Source organism: Heterocephalus glaber, unplaced genomic scaffold, assembly GCF_053883595.1.
Source record: "Heterocephalus glaber isolate CG9 unplaced genomic scaffold, H.glaber_assembly_v1.0 deba00000281, whole genome shotgun sequence".
In the NCBI taxonomy this organism is placed as follows: domain Eukaryota; kingdom Metazoa; phylum Chordata; class Mammalia; order Rodentia; family Bathyergidae; genus Heterocephalus; species Heterocephalus glaber.
Window position 1 is genome coordinate 12,618,412 of NW_028258139.1, and position 27,675 is coordinate 12,646,086.

The following is a 27,675-nucleotide window of genomic DNA, read 5'->3' on the forward strand; positions in this document are numbered from 1 at the left end:
AGGAGGCCAGCTGCGCCTGGGCCCTCCGCTACCATCCCACGCTCTTGGGCTTCAGCTGGGGGAGGTCTGGAATTGACCTCATGACTGTCTTCCCTGCCTGCCCACCCACTCAGGGTCCCTGATTGAGACTTTTTGTCTCCTACAGGAAACGAGTGGACCTTGGGCGAGTTCTGCACCATCAGCTGTGTGCAATGAATGGCCAGGCTTCTCCTCTTGATGTCCTGGTCACCAGCAGCACTGAACAGGCACCAGTCACCAAAAACATGAAGGCTGGGCTGGGAGCCAGCAGCCCCTCCAGGACGCATGTGGAGACAGCCCTGTGCACCAAAGCCAAGAGCATTGCTGGGGTGTACGTGGAGGCCTCAGGGCAGACCCAGAGCATCTATGCTGCCACCAAGCATGGTCTTCTGCCCACTGTGCTTGGGCTGGCTCTGCTGGAGGCCCAGGCAGCCACTGGGGGCCTTGTGGACCCCATTCAGGGCCAACTGCTCCCTGTGTCCAAGGCCTTGCAGCAGGGCCTGGTGGGGCTAGAGCTGAAGGAGAAGCTGCTGGCTGCTGAGCGTGCAGTCACTGGCTACCCTGACCCCTATGGGGGTGGGAAGCTGGCCCTTTTCCAGGCCATTGGGAAGGAAGTTGTGGAAAGGACTCTTGGGTGGAGATGGCTAGAGGCCCAACTGGCCACTGGGGGCCTGGTGGACCCCACCCAGGGTGTGCGAGTGGCCCCTGAGGTTGCCTGCCAGCAGGGCCTCCTGGACCAGGAGACCTGGCTTAGTCTGTCCAAGCTGGAGCCCAGCACAGATGCCCAGGGCTTCTTTGACCCCAACACCCTGGAGCAACTGCGGTATGGCACACTGCTGGCCAGGTGTGTGCAGGCCCCTGGGTCAGGGCTGGCTTTGCTGTCCCTCAAGACCTCCTTCCGTACCCTGGGAGGGGCAGCCAGTGTTGCTGAGCTGCTGGAAGCAGGAGTCCTGGACAAGGAGGTAGTCCAGGGCCTACAGGAGGGCACACTGGCTGTGTCAGATGTGAGCATGCGCCCTGAGGTGCAGTGCTACCTGGAGGGTACCAGCAGTGTGGTGGGCATCGTCCTATTGCCTGAATGCCACAAGAAAGGCTTCTTCCAGGCTACCACTGAGCACCTACTTTCGATGGGCACTGCACTCCCTCTCCTAGAGGCTCAAGCTGCTACCCGCACTCTGGTGGACCCAGCCACAGGCCAGCGGCTGTGGGTGGATGAGGCAGTCAAGGCAGGCCTGGTTGGCCCAGAGCTCCACAAGCAGCTCCTGGTGGCAGAGCAGGCAGTAACTGGTTACTATGACCCTTTTAGCAGCTCCCGGATCCCCCTCTTTCAGGCCATGAAGAAGGAGCTAGTGGACCAGGCACTGGCTCTGCGACTCCTGGATGCTCAGCTGGCCACAGGTGGGGTGGTTTGCCCAGCCCGCAAGTTCCGGCTGCCCCTGGAGGCTGCCTTACGCCTTGGCTGCCTGGATGAAGAGACTCAGCAACATCTTTCCCAGGCTACAGGCTTCTCAGACCCCAGCACCCATGGCAGTGTGAGCTACAAGCAGTTACTGGCCTGCTGTGTCACTGACCCAGAGACAGGGCTTGCTTTCCTGCCCCTCTTGGGGGAACCCCATGGAGAAGTGCTCCAGGGACCCACATTCATTGAGCACCACACTCGACAGGCCTTGAGTGCAGCCGCAGCCTCTGTCTCTGTGGGGAAGTTCCAGGACCGGCCCATGTCCCTCTGGGAGATGCTCTTCTCTGAGGCAGTCCCTGTGGAGCAGAGGGTACTGCTGGCCCAGCAGTACCAGGAAGGGACCCTTTCTATTGAGGAGCTGGCAGCTCAGCTGAAGGCCACCATTGAGCAGGCTGCAACTACTACTAGAGTCACTTTTGCTGGGCTGAGGGACACTGTGACACCAGGAGAGCTACTGAAAGCTGAAATAATTGACCAAGAGCTATATGAGCAGCTGGAACGTGGGCAGGCCTCAGCCAAGGATGTGGGCAGTCTGGACTCAGTGCAGAGGTACCTGCAGGGCACGGGCTGCATCGCTGGCCTGCTACTGCCTGGGTCCCAGGAACGCCTCAGCATCTATGAGGCCCGCAGCAAGAGGCTCCTCAGGCCAGGTACTGCTCTCATCCTCCTTGAAGCCCAGGCTGCCACAGGCTTCATCATTGACCCGAAGGAAAACAAGAGATACTCTGTGGAGGAGGCTCTGAGGGCTAATGTCATTGGTCCTGATGTGTATGCAAAGCTGCTGTCAGCGGAGCGCGCAGTCACCGGCTACATCGACCCCTACTCTGGGGAGCAGATCTCCCTTTTCCAGGCCATGCAGAGGGACCTCATTGTGCATGACCATGGCATACGCCTGCTGGAGGCCCAGATCGCCACAGGTGGCATCATTGACCCCGTGCACAGCCTCCGTGTGCCTGTGGATGTGGCCTACCAGCGCGGCTACTTTGACCAAATGCTAAACTCAATCTTGTTGGACCCATCTGATGACACCAAGGGCTTCTTTGACCCCAACACACATGAAAACCTCACCTACCTACAGCTGTTGGAGCGCTGCAGGTGCGATCCTGAGACAGGCCTGTACCTCTTGCCACTCAGCAGCACGCAGCCCCAGCTGGTAGATGGTGCTACCCGGGAGACCTTCCGGAACTTGCTGCTGTCTGTGAAGTATGGACGGTTCCGGGGACAGAAGATTTCTGCATGGGAGCTGATCAACTCGGAGTACTTCAGTGAAGACTGGAGGAGGAAGCTGCTGCAGCGGTATCAGCAGCGCAAGGTTACACTGGAGTGGGTCACACAACTGCTGAAGAGAGAGATGAGGAGGTGGGCTGACATCACACTACCTACACTGCGGGGCCAAGTCACTGTCTACCAGCTCCTAGAGGCTCACATCATTGACCAAGAGCTGTTGGACCAGGTGCTGGAGGGGGTGGTCACCCCAGATATCCTCCTCCACAAGGACAGAGTCCACAGGTACCTGCAGGGCTCGGGTGCTGTGGGTGGCGTGTTGTTGCAACCCTCCAACCAGAGGCTCAGTCTCTACCAGGCCATGAAACAGAAGCTGCTGGCACCAGGTGTGGCTCTGTCCCTGCTGGAGGCTCAAGCAGCCACTGGAGCCATCATGGACCCCTGGAGTCTGGAGACCCTGTCAGTGGATGAGGCTGTATGCAGGGGAGTGGTGGGGCCAGAGGTATATAGCAGGCTGAAGTGGGCTGAGGACTCTGTCACTGGCTTCAGAGATCCCTTCTCGGGGAAGAGGGTATCCCTGTTCCAGGCCATGAAGAAGGGCCTTATCCCTGTGGAGCAGGCCACTCGCTTCCTAGAAGCCCAGGTATCCACAGGAGGAGTCATTGATCCCATGGGCCACTACCACCTCCCCATGTCTGTGGCCATCCAACGTGGCTGCATCGACCAGGAGATGGAGGCTACTTTGTCTAGCTCTCCCAAGACCTTCCCCATGCCAGATGGCCAGGGTCACACCAGCTATACCCAGCTTCTGGAGCAGTGCCCCCAGGATGAGGCCTCAGGTCTTCACCTCTTGCCCCTGGAAGAAAGTGCTCCTGTTGTGCCCACTGACACTCAGATCCAGGAGACTCTGCAGGCTACACCAGGGACTGAGGATGGCTTGTCTCTCTGGGACCTGCTCAGCTCCTGCCACTTCACCGAGGAGCAGCGCAGGGGCCTCCTGGAGGATGTGCAGGTTGGGAGGACCTCTATTCCACAACTGCAAGCCACTGTGTCCAGCCAGGTGCAGGAAGCAGAGCTCCTGGCCCAGACCCGAATCATGGTTCCAGGTCCAAGAGGCGAGGTCCCTGCTGTCTGGCTGCAGGATGCGAGCATCATCACCCGGGAGACACTGGTAGCTCTTGCTCAGGGCACACAGTCACCAGCTGAGGTTGCTGAACTGCCTGCTGTGAAGGCTTGCCTCTGGGGAACAGGTTGCGTGGCCGGTGTGCTGCTACAGCCCTCTGGGACCAAAGTGAACATTGCCCAGGCTATGAGGGATGGCCTGCTGCCCATGGGACTGGGCCAGAGGCTCCTGGAGGCCCAGGTAGCATCTGGCTTCCTTGTTGATCCACTGACCAGCCAAAGGATGTCAGTGGAAGACGCAGTCAAGGCTGGTCTGGTGGGCAAGGAACTGAGCGAGCAGCTCAGGCAGGCTGAGAGGGCTGTGGTGGGGTATGTTGATCCTTACACAGGGGGCTCCCTGTCACTGTGGCAAGCCATGGAGAAGGGGCTTGTGTCCCAAATAGAGGGCTTCCCCCTCCTGCAGGTGCAGCTTGCCACAGGGGGTGCAGTGGAGCCTGTTTATGGGGTACACCTACCCCAAGCAGTGGCCTGCAAGCTTAGAGTCCTAGATGAGCAGACCAGCCAGGCACTGACAGCCACCAAGGAGGACAATAAGTTCTTTTTTGACCCCAGTGCCAGGGAAAAGGTGACTTACCAGCAGCTCAAGGAGCGATGTGTGCTGGACAGTAACACTGGCCTGTGGCTGCTGCCATTACCACAGGACACTGTGCTTGCAGTAGATGACCACACTGCTGTGGCACTGAGGGCCATGAAAGTGCCCATTAGCATGGGGAGGTTCCAAGGGCACAGTGTGTCACTCTGGGACCTGCTACGCTCTGAGTACATCAATGCCAACAAACGTCAGGAGTTGGTGGCACTCTGTCAGTCTGGGCAAGCTGCAGCCCTGCGGCAGGTGGTCACTGCAATCACGGCCCTGGTGGAGGCTGCAGAGAAGCAGGCCCCACAGGCCACCTTCAGAGGACTCCGGAAGCAGGTGTCAGCCAGTGACCTGTTCAGGTCTCAGCTGATTAACAAGCAGACGCTGGATGAGTTGACTCAGGGGAAGAGAACAGTTGAAGAGGTAACAGAGATGGACAGTGTGAGGCAGTCCCTGGAAGGAGGCAACTTCATTGCCGGGGTCCTTATCCAGGCAACCAATGAGAAGATGAGCATCTCTGAGGCCTTAAGAAGGAATATCCTGCGGCCTGGCACAGCCCTGGTGCTCCTGGAGGCACAGGCAGCCACTGGCTTCATCATTGACCCGGTGCAGAACCAGAAGCTGACCGTGGAGGAGGCATTTGCAGCTGGGATGTTTAGCAGGGAAACCTATGTGAAGCTGTTGTCAGCTGAGCGCGCCGTCACCGGCTACACTGACCCCTACTCCGGGGAGCAGATCTCACTCTTCCAGGCCATGCAGAGGGACCTCATTGTGCGCAACCATGGCATCCGCCTGCTGGAAGCTCAGATCGCCACAGGTGGCATCATCGACCCCATGCATAGCCATCGAGTGCCCGTGGACGTGGCCTACCAGCGCGGCTACTTTGACCACGAGATGAACCGTGTCCTGGAGGATCCCAGCGACGACACCAAGGGGTTCTTCGACCCCAACACACACGAGAACCTTACCTACCTCCAGCTGCTGGAGCGCTGTGTGGAGGACCCTGAGACAGGACTGTACATGTTACAAATTGTAAAGAAAGGAGAGACCTACACATACATTGATGAGGCCACAAGATGCACTCTGAAGTCCAGAACTGTAGAAATGCATGCAGGGAGGTTTGCAGGCCAGGCTGTGTCTGTCTGGGACATCTTGTGCTCTCAGTACTTCACAGAGAAAAGGAAGAAAGAATTGGTGTGGGAATACAGAGCCCAGAACATGGACCTGGACAAACTGCTGGCAGTCATAACCACCACTATTGAAGAAACAGAGAAGCAAAACCAAGCCATCAGGGTGCCAGCCATCCAGGGGGATGTGACAGTTGCAGAACTGTTCAACTCTGGGGTCATCGACAAGAAGACCCTCGATGCAATTCATAGTGGGGAAAGTCAGTGCCAGGATCTCCGCCAGCTGGAGCATGTGAACACGTACCTGGAAGGCATTGGCTGCATTGCTGGGATGACTGTACCCTCTACTGGGGAGGTCCTGAGCTTTGAGGAAGCCAGCAGGAAAAAGCTGATCCCTGCAGGGTTTGCAGCCCAGATGCTAGAGGCTCAGGCAGCAACTGGGTTCCTGCTAGACCCCCACACCCACCAGAAGCTGTCTGTGAATGAGGCTATAGCAGCCAATCTGGTAAGCAAAGAGCTGCAGGAAAGGCTTGTGGCTGCTGAAAGAGCTGCAAAGGGTTACACTGACAAAGCTACAGAGGAGACAATCCCACTGTTTCAGGCCATGAAAAAGAAGTTAGTCCAGAGAGAGGAGGCACTGAGGCAGCTGGAGGTGCAGGTAGCCACAGGGGGCATCGTGGATCCCCTGCATCACCATCGGCTGCCCCTGGAAACGGCCTATAGACGTGGATGTCTACACAAGGACATATATGTGCTCATTGCAGATCAGAAGCACATGAAGAAAAGGTTTGTGGATCCCAACACACAGGAGAAAGTCACCTACCAGGAGCTTCAGAATAGATGCCAGAAGGATGAGTCAGGCTGGAGTCTGTTTCCACTGATCAGGGAGGCAAAGGATGCTACATATGTGGATGAGGCAACCAAAAGAGCCTTAGAGACAGAGAGGGTAGATATAAAGGTGGGACGGTACAGAGGTCAGAGGCGATCAGTATGGCAGCTGCTGAACTCAGAATATATAACAGAGGAGAAAAAACTGGAACTGGTTAGAATATACAAAGGAGACACAACCCGAGCACTACAAAGAGTGGTACAAGTTATTCTACAAATAATTGCAGACGAGGAAACAAAAAGCAAACAACTATGGTTCAGAGGTTTGAGAACACAAATAACTGCAGCAGAGCTCTATGCATCGAACATCATCTCAATAAAGACGCTGGAAGACCTACAGGAAGGAAGGAGTACAGTGGTCCAGATTGAAGGAAAAGAAGAAGTAAGGCGCTACCTGGAGGGCACCAGCTGCATCGCGGGGGTCCTGGTGCCCACCAAGGGCCAGCCCGGCCGCCAGGAGAAGATGAGCATCTACCAGGCCATGTGGAAGGGGCTGCTGCGGCCCGGCACGGCCCTGGTGCTCCTGGAGGCACAGGCGGCCACCGGCTTCGTCATCGACCCCGTGCACAACCGGAAGCTGTCCGTGGAGGAAGCCGTGGCCGAGGGCGTGGTGGGCGGTGAGATCCGGGAGAAGCTGCTGTCCGCTGAGCGCGCGGTCACCGGCTACACCGACCCCTACTCCGGGGAGCAGATCTCGCTCTTCCAGGCCATGCAGAGGGACCTCATCGTGCGCGACCACGGCATCCGGCTGCTGGAGGCCCAGATCGCCACGGGCGGCGTCATCGACCCCGTGCACAGCCACCGAGTGCCCGTGGACGTGGCCTACCAGCGCGGCTACTTCGACCACGAGATGAGCCGCGTCCTGGCGGACCCGGGCGACGACACCAAGGGCTTCTTCGACCCCAACACACACGAGAACCTCACCTACGTGCAGCTGCTGCGCCGATGCGTGCGCGACCCCGACACGGGGCTCTACATGCTGCAGCTGGCGGGCCAGGGCTCCGCCGTGCACCAGCTGGGCGAGGAGCTGCGCAGCGCTCTGCGAGATGCCCGGGTGACGCCGGGCCTGGGCGCCTTCCAGGGCCGGAGCGTGTCCGTCTGGGAGCTGCTCTTCTACCGAGAGGTACCCGAGAGCCTGCGCCAGGACCTCCTGCGCCGGTACCAGGCGGGCGCGCTGACCGTGCAGGAATTGAGCACCACCCTGACCTCGCTGCTGGCCCGGGCCGAGGACGGGACCCCGCGCACCGACCCTCGAGGGCCCCTGGCAGCGGCCACCATGGAGGTGAAAGTGGGCCGCCTCCGGGGGCACGCAGTGCCCGTGTGGGACGTGCTGTCGTCCAGCTACGTGGGCGGGGCCACCCGCGAGGAACTGCTCTCCCAGTTTGGCTCAGGAGCACTGTCCTTGCCCGCGCTGACCAGCAGGCTGAGCGCCATCATCGAGGAGGCCGAGGGGGCCGAGGAGCCCCGCGGGGCCCGGCCAGAGGTGCGGGCCTCCTCGCCCGACAAGCGGGAGCCCGGGCCCTCCCCACGCGAGGAGGAGCCTGAGGCCGCTGGCCGCAGCCAGGAGCAGGCCCTGCGGGCCTCCCCCATGGAGGTGCGTTCGGGGCAGTTCCAGGGCCAGCCGGTGTCCGTGTGGGACGTCCTCTTCTCCTCGTACCTGAGCCAGGCCCGCCGAGAGGAGCTCCTGGCCCAGCATGCGGCCGGCACCCTGGCGCTGCCCGACCTCGTGGCCATCCTCACCCGGGCCGTCGAGGAGGCAGAGGCACGGCTCAGCAGCGTGTCCTTTCGGGGCCTGCGGCGCCAGGTGTCCGCGTCCCAGCTGCAGAAGTCCGGGATCCTGGGCCCCGAGACCCTCCGGGACCTGGCCCAGGGCACCAAGACGCTGCAGGAGGTGACGGAGATGGACTCGGTCAAGCGCTACCTGGAGGGCACCAGCTGCATCGCGGGGGTCCTGGTGCCCACCAAGGGCCAGCCCGGCCGCCAGGAGAAGATGAGCATCTACCAGGCCATGTGGAAGGGGCTGCTGCGGCCCGGCACGGCCCTGGTGCTCCTGGAGGCACAGGCGGCCACCGGCTTCGTCATCGACCCCGTGCACAACCGGAAGCTGTCCGTGGAGGAAGCCGTGGCCGAGGGCGTGGTGGGCGGTGAGATCCGGGAGAAGCTGCTGTCCGCTGAGCGCGCGGTCACCGGCTACACCGACCCCTACTCCGGGGAGCAGATCTCGCTCTTCCAGGCCATGCAGAGGGACCTCATCGTGCGCGACCACGGCATCCGGCTGCTGGAGGCCCAGATCGCCACGGGCGGCGTCATCGACCCCGTGCACAGCCACCGAGTGCCCGTGGACGTGGCCTACCAGCGCGGCTACTTCGACCACGAGATGAGCCGCGTCCTGGCGGACCCGGGCGACGACACCAAGGGCTTCTTCGACCCCAACACACACGAGAACCTCACCTACGTGCAGCTGCTGCGCCGATGCGTGCGCGACCCCGACACGGGGCTCTACATGCTGCAGCTGGCGGGCCAGGGCTCCGCCGTGCACCAGCTGGGCGAGGAGCTGCGCAGCGCTCTGCGAGATGCCCGGGTGACGCCGGGCCTGGGCGCCTTCCAGGGCCGGAGCGTGTCCGTCTGGGAGCTGCTCTTCTACCGAGAGGTACCCGAGAGCCTGCGCCAGGACCTCCTGCGCCGGTACCAGGCGGGCGCGCTGACCGTGCAGGAATTGAGCACCACCCTGACCTCGCTGCTGGCCCGGGCCGAGGACGGGACCCCGCGCACCGACCCTCGAGGGCCCCTGGCAGCGGCCACCATGGAGGTGAAAGTGGGCCGCCTCCGGGGGCACGCAGTGCCCGTGTGGGACGTGCTGTCGTCCAGCTACGTGGGCGGGGCCACCCGCGAGGAACTGCTCTCCCAGTTTGGCTCAGGAGCACTGTCCTTGCCCGCGCTGACCAGCAGGCTGAGCGCCATCATCGAGGAGGCCGAGGGGGCCGAGGAGCCCCGCGGGGCCCGGCCAGAGGTGCGGGCCTCCTCGCCCGACAAGCGGGAGCCCGGGCCCTCCCCACGCGAGGAGGAGCCTGAGGCCGCTGGCCGCAGCCAGGAGCAGGCCCTGCGGGCCTCCCCCATGGAGGTGCGTTCGGGGCAGTTCCAGGGCCAGCCGGTGTCCGTGTGGGACGTCCTCTTCTCCTCGTACCTGAGCCAGGCCCGCCGAGAGGAGCTCCTGGCCCAGCATGCGGCCGGCACCCTGGCGCTGCCCGACCTCGTGGCCATCCTCACCCGGGCCGTCGAGGAGGCAGAGGCACGGCTCAGCAGCGTGTCCTTTCGGGGCCTGCGGCGCCAGGTGTCCGCGTCCCAGCTGCAGAAGTCCGGGATCCTGGGCCCCGAGACCCTCCGGGACCTGGCCCAGGGCACCAAGACGCTGCAGGAGGTGACGGAGATGGACTCGGTCAAGCGCTACCTGGAGGGCACCAGCTGCATCGCGGGGGTCCTGGTGCCCACCAAGGGCCAGCCCGGCCGCCAGGAGAAGATGAGCATCTACCAGGCCATGTGGAAGGGGCTGCTGCGGCCCGGCACGGCCCTGGTGCTCCTGGAGGCACAGGCGGCCACCGGCTTCGTCATCGACCCCGTGCACAACCGGAAGCTGTCCGTGGAGGAAGCCGTGGCCGAGGGCGTGGTGGGCGGTGAGATCCGGGAGAAGCTGCTGTCCGCTGAGCGCGCGGTCACCGGCTACACCGACCCCTACTCCGGGGAGCAGATCTCGCTCTTCCAGGCCATGCAGAGGGACCTCATCGTGCGCGACCACGGCATCCGGCTGCTGGAGGCCCAGATCGCCACGGGCGGCGTCATCGACCCCGTGCACAGCCACCGAGTGCCCGTGGACGTGGCCTACCAGCGCGGCTACTTCGACCACGAGATGAGCCGCGTCCTGGCGGACCCGGGCGACGACACCAAGGGCTTCTTCGACCCCAACACACACGAGAACCTCACCTACGTGCAGCTGCTGCGCCGATGCGTGCGCGACCCCGACACGGGGCTCTACATGCTGCAGCTGGCGGGCCAGGGCTCCGCCGTGCACCAGCTGGGCGAGGAGCTGCGCAGCGCTCTGCGAGATGCCCGGGTGACGCCGGGCCTGGGCGCCTTCCAGGGCCGGAGCGTGTCCGTCTGGGAGCTGCTCTTCTACCGAGAGGTACCCGAGAGCCTGCGCCAGGACCTCCTGCGCCGGTACCAGGCGGGCGCGCTGACCGTGCAGGAATTGAGCACCACCCTGACCTCGCTGCTGGCCCGGGCCGAGGACGGGACCCCGCGCACCGACCCTCGAGGGCCCCTGGCAGCGGCCACCATGGAGGTGAAAGTGGGCCGCCTCCGGGGGCACGCAGTGCCCGTGTGGGACGTGCTGTCGTCCAGCTACGTGGGCGGGGCCACCCGCGAGGAACTGCTCTCCCAGTTTGGCTCAGGAGCACTGTCCTTGCCCGCGCTGACCAGCAGGCTGAGCGCCATCATCGAGGAGGCCGAGGGGGCCGAGGAGCCCCGCGGGGCCCGGCCAGAGGTGCGGGCCTCCTCGCCCGACAAGCGGGAGCCCGGGCCCTCCCCACGCGAGGAGGAGCCTGAGGCCGCTGGCCGCAGCCAGGAGCAGGCCCTGCGGGCCTCCCCCATGGAGGTGCGTTCGGGGCAGTTCCAGGGCCAGCCGGTGTCCGTGTGGGACGTCCTCTTCTCCTCGTACCTGAGCCAGGCCCGCCGAGAGGAGCTCCTGGCCCAGCATGCGGCCGGCACCCTGGCGCTGCCCGACCTCGTGGCCATCCTCACCCGGGCCGTCGAGGAGGCAGAGGCACGGCTCAGCAGCGTGTCCTTTCGGGGCCTGCGGCGCCAGGTGTCCGCGTCCCAGCTGCAGAAGTCCGGGATCCTGGGCCCCGAGACCCTCCGGGACCTGGCCCAGGGCACCAAGACGCTGCAGGAGGTGACGGAGATGGACTCGGTCAAGCGCTACCTGGAGGGCACCAGCTGCATCGCGGGGGTCCTGGTGCCCACCAAGGGCCAGCCCGGCCGCCAGGAGAAGATGAGCATCTACCAGGCCATGTGGAAGGGGCTGCTGCGGCCCGGCACGGCCCTGGTGCTCCTGGAGGCACAGGCGGCCACCGGCTTCGTCATCGACCCCGTGCACAACCGGAAGCTGTCCGTGGAGGAAGCCGTGGCCGAGGGCGTGGTGGGCGGTGAGATCCGGGAGAAGCTGCTGTCCGCTGAGCGCGCGGTCACCGGCTACACCGACCCCTACTCCGGGGAGCAGATCTCGCTCTTCCAGGCCATGCAGAGGGACCTCATCGTGCGCGACCACGGCATCCGGCTGCTGGAGGCCCAGATCGCCACGGGCGGCGTCATCGACCCCGTGCACAGCCACCGAGTGCCCGTGGACGTGGCCTACCAGCGCGGCTACTTCGACCACGAGATGAGCCGCGTCCTGGCGGACCCGGGCGACGACACCAAGGGCTTCTTCGACCCCAACACACACGAGAACCTCACCTACGTGCAGCTGCTGCGCCGATGCGTGCGCGACCCCGACACGGGGCTCTACATGCTGCAGCTGGCGGGCCAGGGCTCCGCCGTGCACCAGCTGGGCGAGGAGCTGCGCAGCGCTCTGCGAGATGCCCGGGTGACGCCGGGCCTGGGCGCCTTCCAGGGCCGGAGCGTGTCCGTCTGGGAGCTGCTCTTCTACCGAGAGGTACCCGAGAGCCTGCGCCAGGACCTCCTGCGCCGGTACCAGGCGGGCGCGCTGACCGTGCAGGAATTGAGCACCACCCTGACCTCGCTGCTGGCCCGGGCCGAGGACGGGACCCCGCGCACCGACCCTCGAGGGCCCCTGGCAGCGGCCACCATGGAGGTGAAAGTGGGCCGCCTCCGGGGGCACGCAGTGCCCGTGTGGGACGTGCTGTCGTCCAGCTACGTGGGCGGGGCCACCCGCGAGGAACTGCTCTCCCAGTTTGGCTCAGGAGCACTGTCCTTGCCCGCGCTGACCAGCAGGCTGAGCGCCATCATCGAGGAGGCCGAGGGGGCCGAGGAGCCCCGCGGGGCCCGGCCAGAGGTGCGGGCCTCCTCGCCCGACAAGCGGGAGCCCGGGCCCTCCCCACGCGAGGAGGAGCCTGAGGCCGCTGGCCGCAGCCAGGAGCAGGCCCTGCGGGCCTCCCCCATGGAGGTGCGTTCGGGGCAGTTCCAGGGCCAGCCGGTGTCCGTGTGGGACGTCCTCTTCTCCTCGTACCTGAGCCAGGCCCGCCGAGAGGAGCTCCTGGCCCAGCATGCGGCCGGCACCCTGGCGCTGCCCGACCTCGTGGCCATCCTCACCCGGGCCGTCGAGGAGGCAGAGGCACGGCTCAGCAGCGTGTCCTTTCGGGGCCTGCGGCGCCAGGTGTCCGCGTCCCAGCTGCAGAAGTCCGGGATCCTGGGCCCCGAGACCCTCCGGGACCTGGCCCAGGGCACCAAGACGCTGCAGGAGGTGACGGAGATGGACTCGGTCAAGCGCTACCTGGAGGGCACCAGCTGCATCGCGGGGGTCCTGGTGCCCACCAAGGGCCAGCCCGGCCGCCAGGAGAAGATGAGCATCTACCAGGCCATGTGGAAGGGGCTGCTGCGGCCCGGCACGGCCCTGGTGCTCCTGGAGGCACAGGCGGCCACCGGCTTCGTCATCGACCCCGTGCACAACCGGAAGCTGTCCGTGGAGGAAGCCGTGGCCGAGGGCGTGGTGGGCGGTGAGATCCGGGAGAAGCTGCTGTCCGCTGAGCGCGCGGTCACCGGCTACACCGACCCCTACTCCGGGGAGCAGATCTCGCTCTTCCAGGCCATGCAGAGGGACCTCATCGTGCGCGACCACGGCATCCGGCTGCTGGAGGCCCAGATCGCCACGGGCGGCGTCATCGACCCCGTGCACAGCCACCGAGTGCCCGTGGACGTGGCCTACCAGCGCGGCTACTTCGACCACGAGATGAGCCGCGTCCTGGCGGACCCGGGCGACGACACCAAGGGCTTCTTCGACCCCAACACACACGAGAACCTCACCTACGTGCAGCTGCTGCGCCGATGCGTGCGCGACCCCGACACGGGGCTCTACATGCTGCAGCTGGCGGGCCAGGGCTCCGCCGTGCACCAGCTGGGCGAGGAGCTGCGCAGCGCTCTGCGAGATGCCCGGGTGACGCCGGGCCTGGGCGCCTTCCAGGGCCGGAGCGTGTCCGTCTGGGAGCTGCTCTTCTACCGAGAGGTACCCGAGAGCCTGCGCCAGGACCTCCTGCGCCGGTACCAGGCGGGCGCGCTGACCGTGCAGGAATTGAGCACCACCCTGACCTCGCTGCTGGCCCGGGCCGAGGACGGGACCCCGCGCACCGACCCTCGAGGGCCCCTGGCAGCGGCCACCATGGAGGTGAAAGTGGGCCGCCTCCGGGGGCACGCAGTGCCCGTGTGGGACGTGCTGTCGTCCAGCTACGTGGGCGGGGCCACCCGCGAGGAACTGCTCTCCCAGTTTGGCTCAGGAGCACTGTCCTTGCCCGCGCTGACCAGCAGGCTGAGCGCCATCATCGAGGAGGCCGAGGGGGCCGAGGAGCCCCGCGGGGCCCGGCCAGAGGTGCGGGCCTCCTCGCCCGACAAGCGGGAGCCCGGGCCCTCCCCACGCGAGGAGGAGCCTGAGGCCGCTGGCCGCAGCCAGGAGCAGGCCCTGCGGGCCTCCCCCATGGAGGTGCGTTCGGGGCAGTTCCAGGGCCAGCCGGTGTCCGTGTGGGACGTCCTCTTCTCCTCGTACCTGAGCCAGGCCCGCCGAGAGGAGCTCCTGGCCCAGCATGCGGCCGGCACCCTGGCGCTGCCCGACCTCGTGGCCATCCTCACCCGGGCCGTCGAGGAGGCAGAGGCACGGCTCAGCAGCGTGTCCTTTCGGGGCCTGCGGCGCCAGGTGTCCGCGTCCCAGCTGCAGAAGTCCGGGATCCTGGGCCCCGAGACCCTCCGGGACCTGGCCCAGGGCACCAAGACGCTGCAGGAGGTGACGGAGATGGACTCGGTCAAGCGCTACCTGGAGGGCACCAGCTGCATCGCGGGGGTCCTGGTGCCCACCAAGGGCCAGCCCGGCCGCCAGGAGAAGATGAGCATCTACCAGGCCATGTGGAAGGGGCTGCTGCGGCCCGGCACGGCCCTGGTGCTCCTGGAGGCACAGGCGGCCACCGGCTTCGTCATCGACCCCGTGCACAACCGGAAGCTGTCCGTGGAGGAAGCCGTGGCCGAGGGCGTGGTGGGCGGTGAGATCCGGGAGAAGCTGCTGTCCGCTGAGCGCGCGGTCACCGGCTACACCGACCCCTACTCCGGGGAGCAGATCTCGCTCTTCCAGGCCATGCAGAGGGACCTCATCGTGCGCGACCACGGCATCCGGCTGCTGGAGGCCCAGATCGCCACGGGCGGCGTCATCGACCCCGTGCACAGCCACCGAGTGCCCGTGGACGTGGCCTACCAGCGCGGCTACTTCGACCACGAGATGAGCCGCGTCCTGGCGGACCCGGGCGACGACACCAAGGGCTTCTTCGACCCCAACACACACGAGAACCTCACCTACGTGCAGCTGCTGCGCCGATGCGTGCGCGACCCCGACACGGGGCTCTACATGCTGCAGCTGGCGGGCCAGGGCTCCGCCGTGCACCAGCTGGGCGAGGAGCTGCGCAGCGCTCTGCGAGATGCCCGGGTGACGCCGGGCCTGGGCGCCTTCCAGGGCCGGAGCGTGTCCGTCTGGGAGCTGCTCTTCTACCGAGAGGTACCCGAGAGCCTGCGCCAGGACCTCCTGCGCCGGTACCAGGCGGGCGCGCTGACCGTGCAGGAATTGAGCACCACCCTGACCTCGCTGCTGGCCCGGGCCGAGGACGGGACCCCGCGCACCGACCCTCGAGGGCCCCTGGCAGCGGCCACCATGGAGGTGAAAGTGGGCCGCCTCCGGGGGCACGCAGTGCCCGTGTGGGACGTGCTGTCGTCCAGCTACGTGGGCGGGGCCACCCGCGAGGAACTGCTCTCCCAGTTTGGCTCAGGAGCACTGTCCTTGCCCGCGCTGACCAGCAGGCTGAGCGCCATCATCGAGGAGGCCGAGGGGGCCGAGGAGCCCCGCGGGGCCCGGCCAGAGGTGCGGGCCTCCTCGCCCGACAAGCGGGAGCCCGGGCCCTCCCCACGCGAGGAGGAGCCTGAGGCCGCTGGCCGCAGCCAGGAGCAGGCCCTGCGGGCCTCCCCCATGGAGGTGCGTTCGGGGCAGTTCCAGGGCCAGCCGGTGTCCGTGTGGGACGTCCTCTTCTCCTCGTACCTGAGCCAGGCCCGCCGAGAGGAGCTCCTGGCCCAGCATGCGGCCGGCACCCTGGCGCTGCCCGACCTCGTGGCCATCCTCACCCGGGCCGTCGAGGAGGCAGAGGCACGGCTCAGCAGCGTGTCCTTTCGGGGCCTGCGGCGCCAGGTGTCCGTGTCCCAGCTGCAGAAGTCCGGGATCCTGGGCCCCGAGACCCTCCGGGACCTGGCCCAGGGCACCAAGACGCTGCAGGAGGTGACGGAGATGGACTCGGTCAAGCGCTACCTGGAGGGCACCAGCTGCATCGCGGGGGTCCTGGTGCCCACCAAGGGCCAGCCCGGCCGCCAGGAGAAGATGAGCATCTACCAGGCCATGTGGAAGGGGCTGCTGCGGCCCGGCACGGCCCTGGTGCTCCTGGAGGCACAGGCGGCCACCGGCTTCGTCATCGACCCCGTGCACAACCGGAAGCTGTCCGTGGAGGAAGCCGTGGCCGAGGGCGTGGTGGGCGGTGAGATCCGGGAGAAGCTGCTGTCCGCTGAGCGCGCGGTCACCGGCTACACCGACCCCTACTCCGGGGAGCAGATCTCGCTCTTCCAGGCCATGCAGAGGGACCTCATCGTGCGCGACCACGGCATCCGGCTGCTGGAGGCCCAGATCGCCACGGGCGGCGTCATCGACCCCGTGCACAGCCACCGAGTGCCCGTGGACGTGGCCTACCAGCGCGGCTACTTCGACCACGAGATGAGCCGCGTCCTGGCGGACCCGGGCGACGACACCAAGGGCTTCTTCGACCCCAACACACACGAGAACCTCACCTACGTGCAGCTGCTGCGCCGATGCGTGCGCGACCCCGACACGGGGCTCTACATGCTGCAGCTGGCGGGCCAGGGCTCCGCCGTGCACCAGCTGGGCGAGGAGCTGCGCAGCGCTCTGCGAGATGCCCGGGTGACGCCGGGCCTGGGCGCCTTCCAGGGCCGGAGCGTGTCCGTCTGGGAGCTGCTCTTCTACCGAGAGGTACCCGAGAGCCTGCGCCAGGACCTCCTGCGCCGGTACCAGGCGGGCGCGCTGACCGTGCAGGAATTGAGCACCACCCTGACCTCGCTGCTGGCCCGGGCCGAGGACGGGACCCCGCGCACCGACCCTCGAGGGCCCCTGGCAGCGGCCACCATGGAGGTGAAAGTGGGCCGCCTCCGGGGGCACGCAGTGCCCGTGTGGGACGTGCTGTCGTCCAGCTACGTGGGCGGGGCCACCCGCGAGGAACTGCTCTCCCAGTTTGGCTCAGGAGCACTGTCCTTGCCCGCGCTGACCAGCAGGCTGAGCGCCATCATCGAGGAGGCCGAGGGGGCCGAGGAGCCCCGCGGGGCCCGGCCAGAGGTGCGGGCCTCCTCGCCCGACAAGCGGGAGCCCGGGCCCTCCCCACGCGAGGAGGAGCCTGAGGCCGCTGGCCGCAGCCAGGAGCAGGCCCTGCGGGCCTCCCCCATGGAGGTGCGTTCGGGGCAGTTCCAGGGCCAGCCGGTGTCCGTGTGGGACGTCCTCTTCTCCTCGTACCTGAGCCAGGCCCGCCGAGAGGAGCTCCTGGCCCAGCATGCGGCCGGCACCCTGGCGCTGCCCGACCTCGTGGCCATCCTCACCCGGGCCGTCGAGGAGGCAGAGGCACGGCTCAGCAGCGTGTCCTTTCGGGGCCTGCGGCGCCAGGTGTCCGCGTCCCAGCTGCAGAAGTCCGGGATCCTGGGCCCCGAGACCCTCCGGGACCTGGCCCAGGGCACCAAGACGCTGCAGGAGGTGACGGAGATGGACTCGGTCAAGCGCTACCTGGAGGGCACCAGCTGCATCGCGGGGGTCCTGGTGCCCACCAAGGGCCAGCCCGGCCGCCAGGAGAAGATGAGCATCTACCAGGCCATGTGGAAGGGGCTGCTGCGGCCCGGCACGGCCCTGGTGCTCCTGGAGGCACAGGCGGCCACCGGCTTCGTCATCGACCCCGTGCACAACCGGAAGCTGTCCGTGGAGGAAGCCGTGGCCGAGGGCGTGGTGGGCGGTGAGATCCGGGAGAAGCTGCTGTCCGCTGAGCGCGCGGTCACCGGCTACACCGACCCCTACTCCGGGGAGCAGATCTCGCTCTTCCAGGCCATGCAGAGGGACCTCATCGTGCGCGACCACGGCATCCGGCTGCTGGAGGCCCAGATCGCCACGGGCGGCGTCATCGACCCCGTGCACAGCCACCGAGTGCCCGTGGACGTGGCCTACCAGCGCGGCTACTTCGACCACGAGATGAGCCGCGTCCTGGCGGACCCGGGCGACGACACCAAGGGCTTCTTCGACCCCAACACACACGAGAACCTCACCTACGTGCAGCTGCTGCGCCGATGCGTGCGCGACCCCGACACGGGGCTCTACATGCTGCAGCTGGCGGGCCAGGGCTCCGCCGTGCACCAGCTGGGCGAGGAGCTGCGCAGCGCTCTGCGAGATGCCCGGGTGACGCCGGGCCTGGGCGCCTTCCAGGGCCGGAGCGTGTCCGTCTGGGAGCTGCTCTTCTACCGAGAGGTACCCGAGAGCCTGCGCCAGGACCTCCTGCGCCGGTACCAGGCGGGCGCGCTGACCGTGCAGGAATTGAGCACCACCCTGACCTCGCTGCTGGCCCGGGCCGAGGACGGGACCCCGCGCACCGACCCTCGAGGGCCCCTGGCAGCGGCCACCATGGAGGTGAAAGTGGGCCGCCTCCGGGGGCACGCAGTGCCCGTGTGGGACGTGCTGTCGTCCAGCTACGTGGGCGGGGCCACCCGCGAGGAACTGCTCTCCCAGTTTGGCTCAGGAGCACTGTCCTTGCCCGCGCTGACCAGCAGGCTGAGCGCCATCATCGAGGAGGCCGAGGGGGCCGAGGAGCCCCGCGGGGCCCGGCCAGAGGTGCGGGCCTCCTCGCCCGACAAGCGGGAGCCCGGGCCCTCCCCACGCGAGGAGGAGCCTGAGGCCGCTGGCCGCAGCCAGGAGCAGGCCCTGCGGGCCTCCCCCATGGAGGTGCGTTCGGGGCAGTTCCAGGGCCAGCCGGTGTCCGTGTGGGACGTCCTCTTCTCCTCGTACCTGAGCCAGGCCCGCCGAGAGGAGCTCCTGGCCCAGCATGCGGCCGGCACCCTGGCGCTGCCCGACCTCGTGGCCATCCTCACCCGGGCCGTCGAGGAGGCAGAGGCACGGCTCAGCAGCGTGTCCTTTCGGGGCCTGCGGCGCCAGGTGTCCGCGTCCCAGCTGCAGAAGTCCGGGATCCTGGGCCCCGAGACCCTCCGGGACCTGGCCCAGGGCACCAAGACGCTGCAGGAGGTGACGGAGATGGACTCGGTCAAGCGCTACCTGGAGGGCACCAGCTGCATCGCGGGGGTCCTGGTGCCCACCAAGGGCCAGCCCGGCCGCCAGGAGAAGATGAGCATCTACCAGGCCATGTGGAAGGGGCTGCTGCGGCCCGGCACGGCCCTGGTGCTCCTGGAGGCACAGGCGGCCACCGGCTTCGTCATCGACCCCGTGCACAACCGGAAGCTGTCCGTGGAGGAAGCCGTGGCCGAGGGCGTGGTGGGCGGTGAGATCCGGGAGAAGCTGCTGTCCGCTGAGCGCGCGGTCACCGGCTACACCGACCCCTACTCCGGGGAGCAGATCTCGCTCTTCCAGGCCATGCAGAGGGACCTCATCGTGCGCGACCACGGCATCCGGCTGCTGGAGGCCCAGATCGCCACGGGCGGCGTCATCGACCCCGTGCACAGCCACCGAGTGCCCGTGGACGTGGCCTACCAGCGCGGCTACTTCGACCACGAGATGAGCCGCGTCCTGGCGGACCCGGGCGACGACACCAAGGGCTTCTTCGACCCCAACACACACGAGAACCTCACCTACGTGCAGCTGCTGCGCCGATGCGTGCGCGACCCCGACACGGGGCTCTACATGCTGCAGCTGGCGGGCCAGGGCTCCGCCGTGCACCAGCTGGGCGAGGAGCTGCGCAGCGCTCTGCGAGATGCCCGGGTGACGCCGGGCCTGGGCGCCTTCCAGGGCCGGAGCGTGTCCGTCTGGGAGCTGCTCTTCTACCGAGAGGTACCCGAGAGCCTGCGCCAGGACCTCCTGCGCCGGTACCAGGCGGGCGCGCTGACCGTGCAGGAATTGAGCACCACCCTGACCTCGCTGCTGGCCCGGGCCGAGGACGGGACCCCGCGCACCGACCCTCGAGGGCCCCTGGCAGCGGCCACCATGGAGGTGAAAGTGGGCCGCCTCCGGGGGCACGCAGTGCCCGTGTGGGACGTGCTGTCGTCCAGCTACGTGGGCGGGGCCACCCGCGAGGAACTGCTCTCCCAGTTTGGCTCAGGAGCACTGTCCTTGCCCGCGCTGACCAGCAGGCTGAGCGCCATCATCGAGGAGGCCGAGGGGGCCGAGGAGCCCCGCGGGGCCCGGCCAGAGGTGCGGGCCTCCTCGCCCGACAAGCGGGAGCCCGGGCCCTCCCCACGCGAGGAGGAGCCTGAGGCCGCTGGCCGCAGCCAGGAGCAGGCCCTGCGGGCCTCCCCCATGGAGGTGCGTTCGGGGCAGTTCCAGGGCCAGCCGGTGTCCGTGTGGGACGTCCTCTTCTCCTCGTACCTGAGCCAGGCCCGCCGAGAGGAGCTCCTGGCCCAGCATGCGGCCGGCACCCTGGCGCTGCCCGACCTCGTGGCCATCCTCACCCGGGCCGTCGAGGAGGCAGAGGCACGGCTCAGCAGCGTGTCCTTTCGGGGCCTGCGGCGCCAGGTGTCCGCGTCCCAGCTGCAGAAGTCCGGGATCCTGGGCCCCGAGACCCTCCGGGACCTGGCCCAGGGCACCAAGACGCTGCAGGAGGTGACGGAGATGGACTCGGTCAAGCGCTACCTGGAGGGCACCAGCTGCATCGCGGGGGTCCTGGTGCCCACCAAGGGCCAGCCCGGCCGCCAGGAGAAGATGAGCATCTACCAGGCCATGTGGAAGGGGCTGCTGCGGCCCGGCACGGCCCTGGTGCTCCTGGAGGCACAGGCGGCCACCGGCTTCGTCATCGACCCCGTGCACAACCGGAAGCTGTCCGTGGAGGAAGCCGTGGCCGAGGGCGTGGTGGGCGGTGAGATCCGGGAGAAGCTGCTGTCCGCTGAGCGCGCGGTCACCGGCTACACCGACCCCTACTCCGGGGAGCAGATCTCGCTCTTCCAGGCCATGCAGAGGGACCTCATCGTGCGCGACCACGGCATCCGGCTGCTGGAGGCCCAGATCGCCACGGGCGGCGTCATCGACCCCGTGCACAGCCACCGAGTGCCCGTGGACGTGGCCTACCAGCGCGGCTACTTCGACCACGAGATGAGCCGCGTCCTGGCGGACCCGGGCGACGACACCAAGGGCTTCTTCGACCCCAACACACACGAGAACCTCACCTACGTGCAGCTGCTGCGCCGATGCGTGCGCGACCCCGACACGGGGCTCTACATGCTGCAGCTGGCGGGCCAGGGCTCCGCCGTGCACCAGCTGGGCGAGGAGCTGCGCAGCGCTCTGCGAGATGCCCGGGTGACGCCGGGCCTGGGCGCCTTCCAGGGCCGGAGCGTGTCCGTCTGGGAGCTGCTCTTCTACCGAGAGGTACCCGAGAGCCTGCGCCAGGACCTCCTGCGCCGGTACCAGGCGGGCGCGCTGACCGTGCAGGAATTGAGCACCACCCTGACCTCGCTGCTGGCCCGGGCCGAGGACGGGACCCCGCGCACCGACCCTCGAGGGCCCCTGGCAGCGGCCACCATGGAGGTGAAAGTGGGCCGCCTCCGGGGGCACGCAGTGCCCGTGTGGGACGTGCTGTCGTCCAGCTACGTGGGCGGGGCCACCCGCGAGGAACTGCTCTCCCAGTTTGGCTCAGGAGCACTGTCCTTGCCCGCGCTGACCAGCAGGCTGAGCGCCATCATCGAGGAGGCCGAGGGGGCCGAGGAGCCCCGCGGGGCCCGGCCAGAGGTGCGGGCCTCCTCGCCCGACAAGCGGGAGCCCGGGCCCTCCCCACGCGAGGAGGAGCCTGAGGCCGCTGGCCGCAGCCAGGAGCAGGCCCTGCGGGCCTCCCCCATGGAGGTGCGTTCGGGGCAGTTCCAGGGCCAGCCGGTGTCCGTGTGGGACGTCCTCTTCTCCTCGTACCTGAGCCAGGCCCGCCGAGAGGAGCTCCTGGCCCAGCATGCGGCCGGCACCCTGGCGCTGCCCGACCTCGTGGCCATCCTCACCCGGGCCGTCGAGGAGGCAGAGGCACGGCTCAGCAGCGTGTCCTTTCGGGGCCTGCGGCGCCAGGTGTCCGCGTCCCAGCTGCAGAAGTCCGGGATCCTGGGCCCCGAGACCCTCCGGGACCTGGCCCAGGGCACCAAGACGCTGCAGGAGGTGACGGAGATGGACTCGGTCAAGCGCTACCTGGAGGGCACCAGCTGCATCGCGGGGGTCCTGGTGCCCACCAAGGGCCAGCCCGGCCGCCAGGAGAAGATGAGCATCTACCAGGCCATGTGGAAGGGGCTGCTGCGGCCCGGCACGGCCCTGGTGCTCCTGGAGGCACAGGCGGCCACCGGCTTCGTCATCGACCCCGTGCACAACCGGAAGCTGTCCGTGGAGGAAGCCGTGGCCGAGGGCGTGGTGGGCGGTGAGATCCGGGAGAAGCTGCTGTCCGCTGAGCGCGCGGTCACCGGCTACACCGACCCCTACTCCGGGGAGCAGATCTCGCTCTTCCAGGCCATGCAGAGGGACCTCATCGTGCGCGACCACGGCATCCGGCTGCTGGAGGCCCAGATCGCCACGGGCGGCGTCATCGACCCCGTGCACAGCCACCGAGTGCCCGTGGACGTGGCCTACCAGCGCGGCTACTTCGACCACGAGATGAGCCGCGTCCTGGCGGACCCGGGCGACGACACCAAGGGCTTCTTCGACCCCAACACACACGAGAACCTCACCTACGTGCAGCTGCTGCGCCGATGCGTGCGCGACCCCGACACGGGGCTCTACATGCTGCAGCTGGCGGGCCAGGGCTCCGCCGTGCACCAGCTGGGCGAGGAGCTGCGCAGCGCTCTGCGAGATGCCCGGGTGACGCCGGGCCTGGGCGCCTTCCAGGGCCGGAGCGTGTCCGTCTGGGAGCTGCTCTTCTACCGAGAGGTACCCGAGAGCCTGCGCCAGGACCTCCTGCGCCGGTACCAGGCGGGCGCGCTGACCGTGCAGGAATTGAGCACCACCCTGACCTCGCTGCTGGCCCGGGCCGAGGACGGGACCCCGCGCACCGACCCTCGAGGGCCCCTGGCAGCGGCCACCATGGAGGTGAAAGTGGGCCGCCTCCGGGGGCACGCAGTGCCCGTGTGGGACGTGCTGTCGTCCAGCTACGTGGGCGGGGCCACCCGCGAGGAACTGCTCTCCCAGTTTGGCTCAGGAGCACTGTCCTTGCCCGCGCTGACCAGCAGGCTGAGCGCCATCATCGAGGAGGCCGAGGGGGCCGAGGAGCCCCGCGGGGCCCGGCCAGAGGTGCGGGCCTCCTCGCCCGACAAGCGGGAGCCCGGGCCCTCCCCACGCGAGGAGGAGCCTGAGGCCGCTGGCCGCAGCCAGGAGCAGGCCCTGCGGGCCTCCCCCATGGAGGTGCGTTCGGGGCAGTTCCAGGGCCAGCCGGTGTCCGTGTGGGACGTCCTCTTCTCCTCGTACCTGAGCCAGGCCCGCCGAGAGGAGCTCCTGGCCCAGCATGCGGCCGGCACCCTGGCGCTGCCCGACCTCGTGGCCATCCTCACCCGGGCCGTCGAGGAGGCAGAGGCACGGCTCAGCAGCGTGTCCTTTCGGGGCCTGCGGCGCCAGGTGTCCGCGTCCCAGCTGCAGAAGTCCGGGATCCTGGGCCCCGAGACCCTCCGGGACCTGGCCCAGGGCACCAAGACGCTGCAGGAGGTGACGGAGATGGACTCGGTCAAGCGCTACCTGGAGGGCACCAGCTGCATCGCGGGGGTCCTGGTGCCCACCAAGGGCCAGCCCGGCCGCCAGGAGAAGATGAGCATCTACCAGGCCATGTGGAAGGGGCTGCTGCGGCCCGGCACGGCCCTGGTGCTCCTGGAGGCACAGGCGGCCACCGGCTTCGTCATCGACCCCGTGCACAACCGGAAGCTGTCCGTGGAGGAAGCCGTGGCCGAGGGCGTGGTGGGCGGTGAGATCCGGGAGAAGCTGCTGTCCGCTGAGCGCGCGGTCACCGGCTACACCGACCCCTACTCCGGGGAGCAGATCTCGCTCTTCCAGGCCATGCAGAGGGACCTCATCGTGCGCGACCACGGCATCCGGCTGCTGGAGGCCCAGATCGCCACGGGCGGCGTCATCGACCCCGTGCACAGCCACCGAGTGCCCGTGGACGTGGCCTACCAGCGCGGCTACTTCGACCACGAGATGAGCCGCGTCCTGGCGGACCCGGGCGACGACACCAAGAGCTTCTTCGACCCCAACACACACGAGAACCTCACCTACGTGCAGCTGCTGCAGAGGGCTACAGTGGATCCTGAAACTGGGCTCTTGTTTCTCTCTTTATCTTAGGGCAGTGTTCTTTTATGTCTATGTTTTTCTTGTGTCTTTCAGAATATTTTTCAGCATTTTTGTCATTCCAATTCTGTTATACTCTGCTTTTCTCCTTTTATGTTTGAAGGAATTTAGGTTTTCTGTTCCTTTCCTTGGTATAGCCCATTTCTGCATTTCCAGCCTCTATGCCTTTAGCTTATTCTTTGTATTCATAGATATTTTTTTCTGCAAACTCCCATTGTTTCTGTGTGATTTTCACTAATTTATTTCTTTTTCTGTCATTTTGTTTTTGCTTGTTTGTTTGGCTTTTTTCCCTGAACAACTTTCATGTCATCTCTTGTTCACTTGCTAAGCATGGAAGGAAGTGTCTGTTCTCTGGGACCCTCTTATGTCATCCTGATGTGTAGGTTGCTCGGACTATTCTTGACTTGATTGAATTCTGGACATGTAGAGGTCTCTGGATTTTGAGTATCCTACCCTCATCAGAGAATGAGCTTTTGGCATTGTGGCCTCCTTTGAGCAAGAGCGTCACTGAGGCCATGACTTTGAAGGGCATAAGTTTTCTTATGCTTATCCAGTCTCACTGCTTCCTGAGGGCCCCCAAATAAGAGACCACCCTGCCTCTGCTATGATGTTTCTGCATTGGAGCCAGCCAAAATGGACAGAGATCTGTAAAACTGTTAGTTAAAAACAAATCTTTTCATCATTTAACTTGTGGGTATCAGAAATTTCATCCCAGCAATGGAAAGGTGACTAATACATCGTGTCAATTTGTTATGTTCCAATTTCAATAAATGCATTTATTTTCATTATAAAATGATTTTCATGTGTTTGGATGAGCTAAGGTCTTCTGGCTGTGGATTCATGAAAGGCAGGAAACTCCAAACACCCTCCCACTTTAAGAAAGATCCTTCAGGGCCACAACGTAGGAGCAAATTGCTCTCAACCTTAACGTCCACCCATTAGGGTAGTCTCTAAAGTCTACAGCCTTAGTTCAGGCTAAAGTGGCTTCAGGCCAGGCACATTTCACCAAGTCACAAGTGGACAAGGTCCTCTGGATGAAGATGCACCATGTGGCTCCTTTAGTTCATTCCTCTAACTACATCTTAGAGAAGAGTCAGTTGATCAGGGGCAAGCATCTGTGGTTCTAGCTAATTGGGATGCTAAGGCAGAAGGATCACTTGAACCCAGGAATTAGTTCAAGAACAGATCAGGTAACACGGTGAAACTCCATGTCCAAACAAACAAATGAAATAATGAAGTGCCCAGCATATAATCAAAGAAACCAAGGTGCACCAGGAGCTATGACTGCACAGATGAGAACTCCCAGAAAATACAGATCAAGCAAGAGACACAGAACACAGCAACCTTGCATCAGCCAGTCACCCTGCCCAGGATTCAAGCCTGGACACCTACCAGGAATGTGGAAACTATACCAAGAGAAATTCTAGAACTGAAAACAACAATAACTGGGATTAACAATTCAATATCCAGCTTTACCTAGTATGTGAGAAAAATCTGCAGGGCAGCAGGTATGTGTAGAGTAGCACAGGGATACTGTAGAGAGAGCCACCAAGGGGAGGAAAGCAAGAGCAGTAAGGTCATTCAGCATTGCCAGATGCACTCTTCAGAAGAAGGGGGCTGGAAAATGAGGCAGAGGATCCAGTGGGAAGGATATTGGCATGGAATTTTCCAGCTCTGATCAAAGACATTAATGTTCAGATTTAAATCCCAACCTATGTCATAGTAAAAATGCAAATATCCAAGGGACAAGAGAAGGCGTTAAGGCAGCCAGAGAAGAATCTCAGGTCACCTCATAGGAGCAGAGGTGGACTGACAGACAGCTGAGCTTTCAAAAGCAGCCGGAAGGAAGACAGGGGAGACAGAGAAAGCTCGACAGATAGCCAAGGACCCAGACCCTTCCTTCCCCACACATCCAGACATGGGCCCTGAAGAGGAGGTGTTGTGGAGATAGAGCCATCTAAGAGGACCAGTTCTCAGTCTGGCAATATTAAGCATCCCCTTCCAGGACCTGTTTTAATTACTACAAGGAGCTGGGCCAAATCTAGCTTCTGTGCCCTCTACTCTATCATGAGTCTTGTAAGTAATGCTGAGGGGGTTCAGATGTCCCTTTCTTTTCCTGTGCGCTACAGTTATCACAAAGTAGAGAAAAAAGAGAAATTGAACTAGTGGTGTTGGCAGAAGGAAGCCCTAGACACTAGAAGCTGCTTGGGCTGGGGGAGAGGGGCTGTCCTGGCAGACCCAGAACAGCCCTCAGCCAAATTCCTGCCCTTGTAGTCTGAGGAATTTCTTCTTCCTTATTCCATGTACCATCTCAAAATACACTGCATGCTCTTAGGCATTTGGGCACATTCACATGCTTTATGTCCTTCATAATGAATGAGTCAGAGAGTTCTTTTTTTTTTTGTACTGGGGATCAAACTTGGGACCTTGCGCTTGTGAAGTCAGAGAGTTCTGATGCAGAGGCTAATGACACCGTTAACAAATATTTTCCCTGAAGTGTTTTGTTTTTATTTGCTTGTTTGTTTTATGTGGTACTGGGGATTGAGCCCAGGGCCTTCATACTGAGTTACATCCTTATCCCCTTTTATAAATTTTTAATTTTGAGACAGTATCTTAATAAGTTGCCCACTCTAGGCTTGAAGTTGCCATTCTCCTGCCTCAGCCTCTCAGAGTACTGGGGTTATTGGCATGCACCACCACACGTAGCTTTCCTGAAATTCTTAATAGTCCTCACAGAGCATGATCTACACTATAATATAATCAAAGACAGTCTTGTGGACCATGAGATCAATGCCCAATAGCTAGATGGTGAGATTGGACACAGGTTGGGTACAATTATACCTATTCATACCTGTCCAAGGAATTCCCCACAACCATTGAATTAGATGTGGTTTTTCCTTTTATTTCTGAAAAAAATCCAAGGATCTCCTATTTTGGTAGGGTTTCAGTGTTGATTTCATTTTTATGTTATAATAAGAAAAAAATACATTCAGGGGCTGGGGATTTAGCTCAGTGGTTCCACCACCTGCCTTGCAAGCCCAAGGACCTGAGTTTGATCCCTGGTACCAAAAAAAAAAAAAAATACATTCAAAATTTTAAGATTCCTCTAAATCATAATCATCTTTAGCTGGTCACGGTGTTGCATGCCTATAATTCCAGCATTCTGGGAGACTGAGGCAGGAGGATTGCAAGTTCAAGCCCAGCTTGAGCATCTTAATGAGACCCTGTCTCAAAGTAAAAAATAAAATGGTCTGGGACTGTAAGTAGTGCATGAAGGCCCTGGGTTCAACGCCCTGTACCAGAAAGAAAAAAAGTTCCATTAACAGTGAACAACAGGGTCCAGGGATTTAGCTCAGTCGTTCCACTGCCTGCCGAACAAGCGCAAGGTCCGGAGTTCTAGCCC

General features: G+C 64.3%; 1 protein-coding gene across 2 annotated transcripts in view; it reads left to right on the forward strand.

Moving 5' to 3' along the window:
* Eppk1 (epiplakin 1) overlaps positions 1-27,377 on the forward strand; it is a 31,683-nt gene extending 4,306 nt beyond the window's left edge. For both annotated transcript variants that reach the window (XM_087183443.1, XM_087183438.1), the window contains exon 2: positions 146-27,377. In XM_087183443.1, the coding sequence (XP_087039569.1) occupies positions 192-24,266 (24,075 nt within the window). In that variant the 5' untranslated portion in view covers positions 146-191 and the 3' untranslated portion in view covers positions 24,267-27,377. The remainder of the gene's footprint in view (positions 1-145) is intronic.
* Positions 27,378-27,675: the final 298 nt, after the last annotated feature.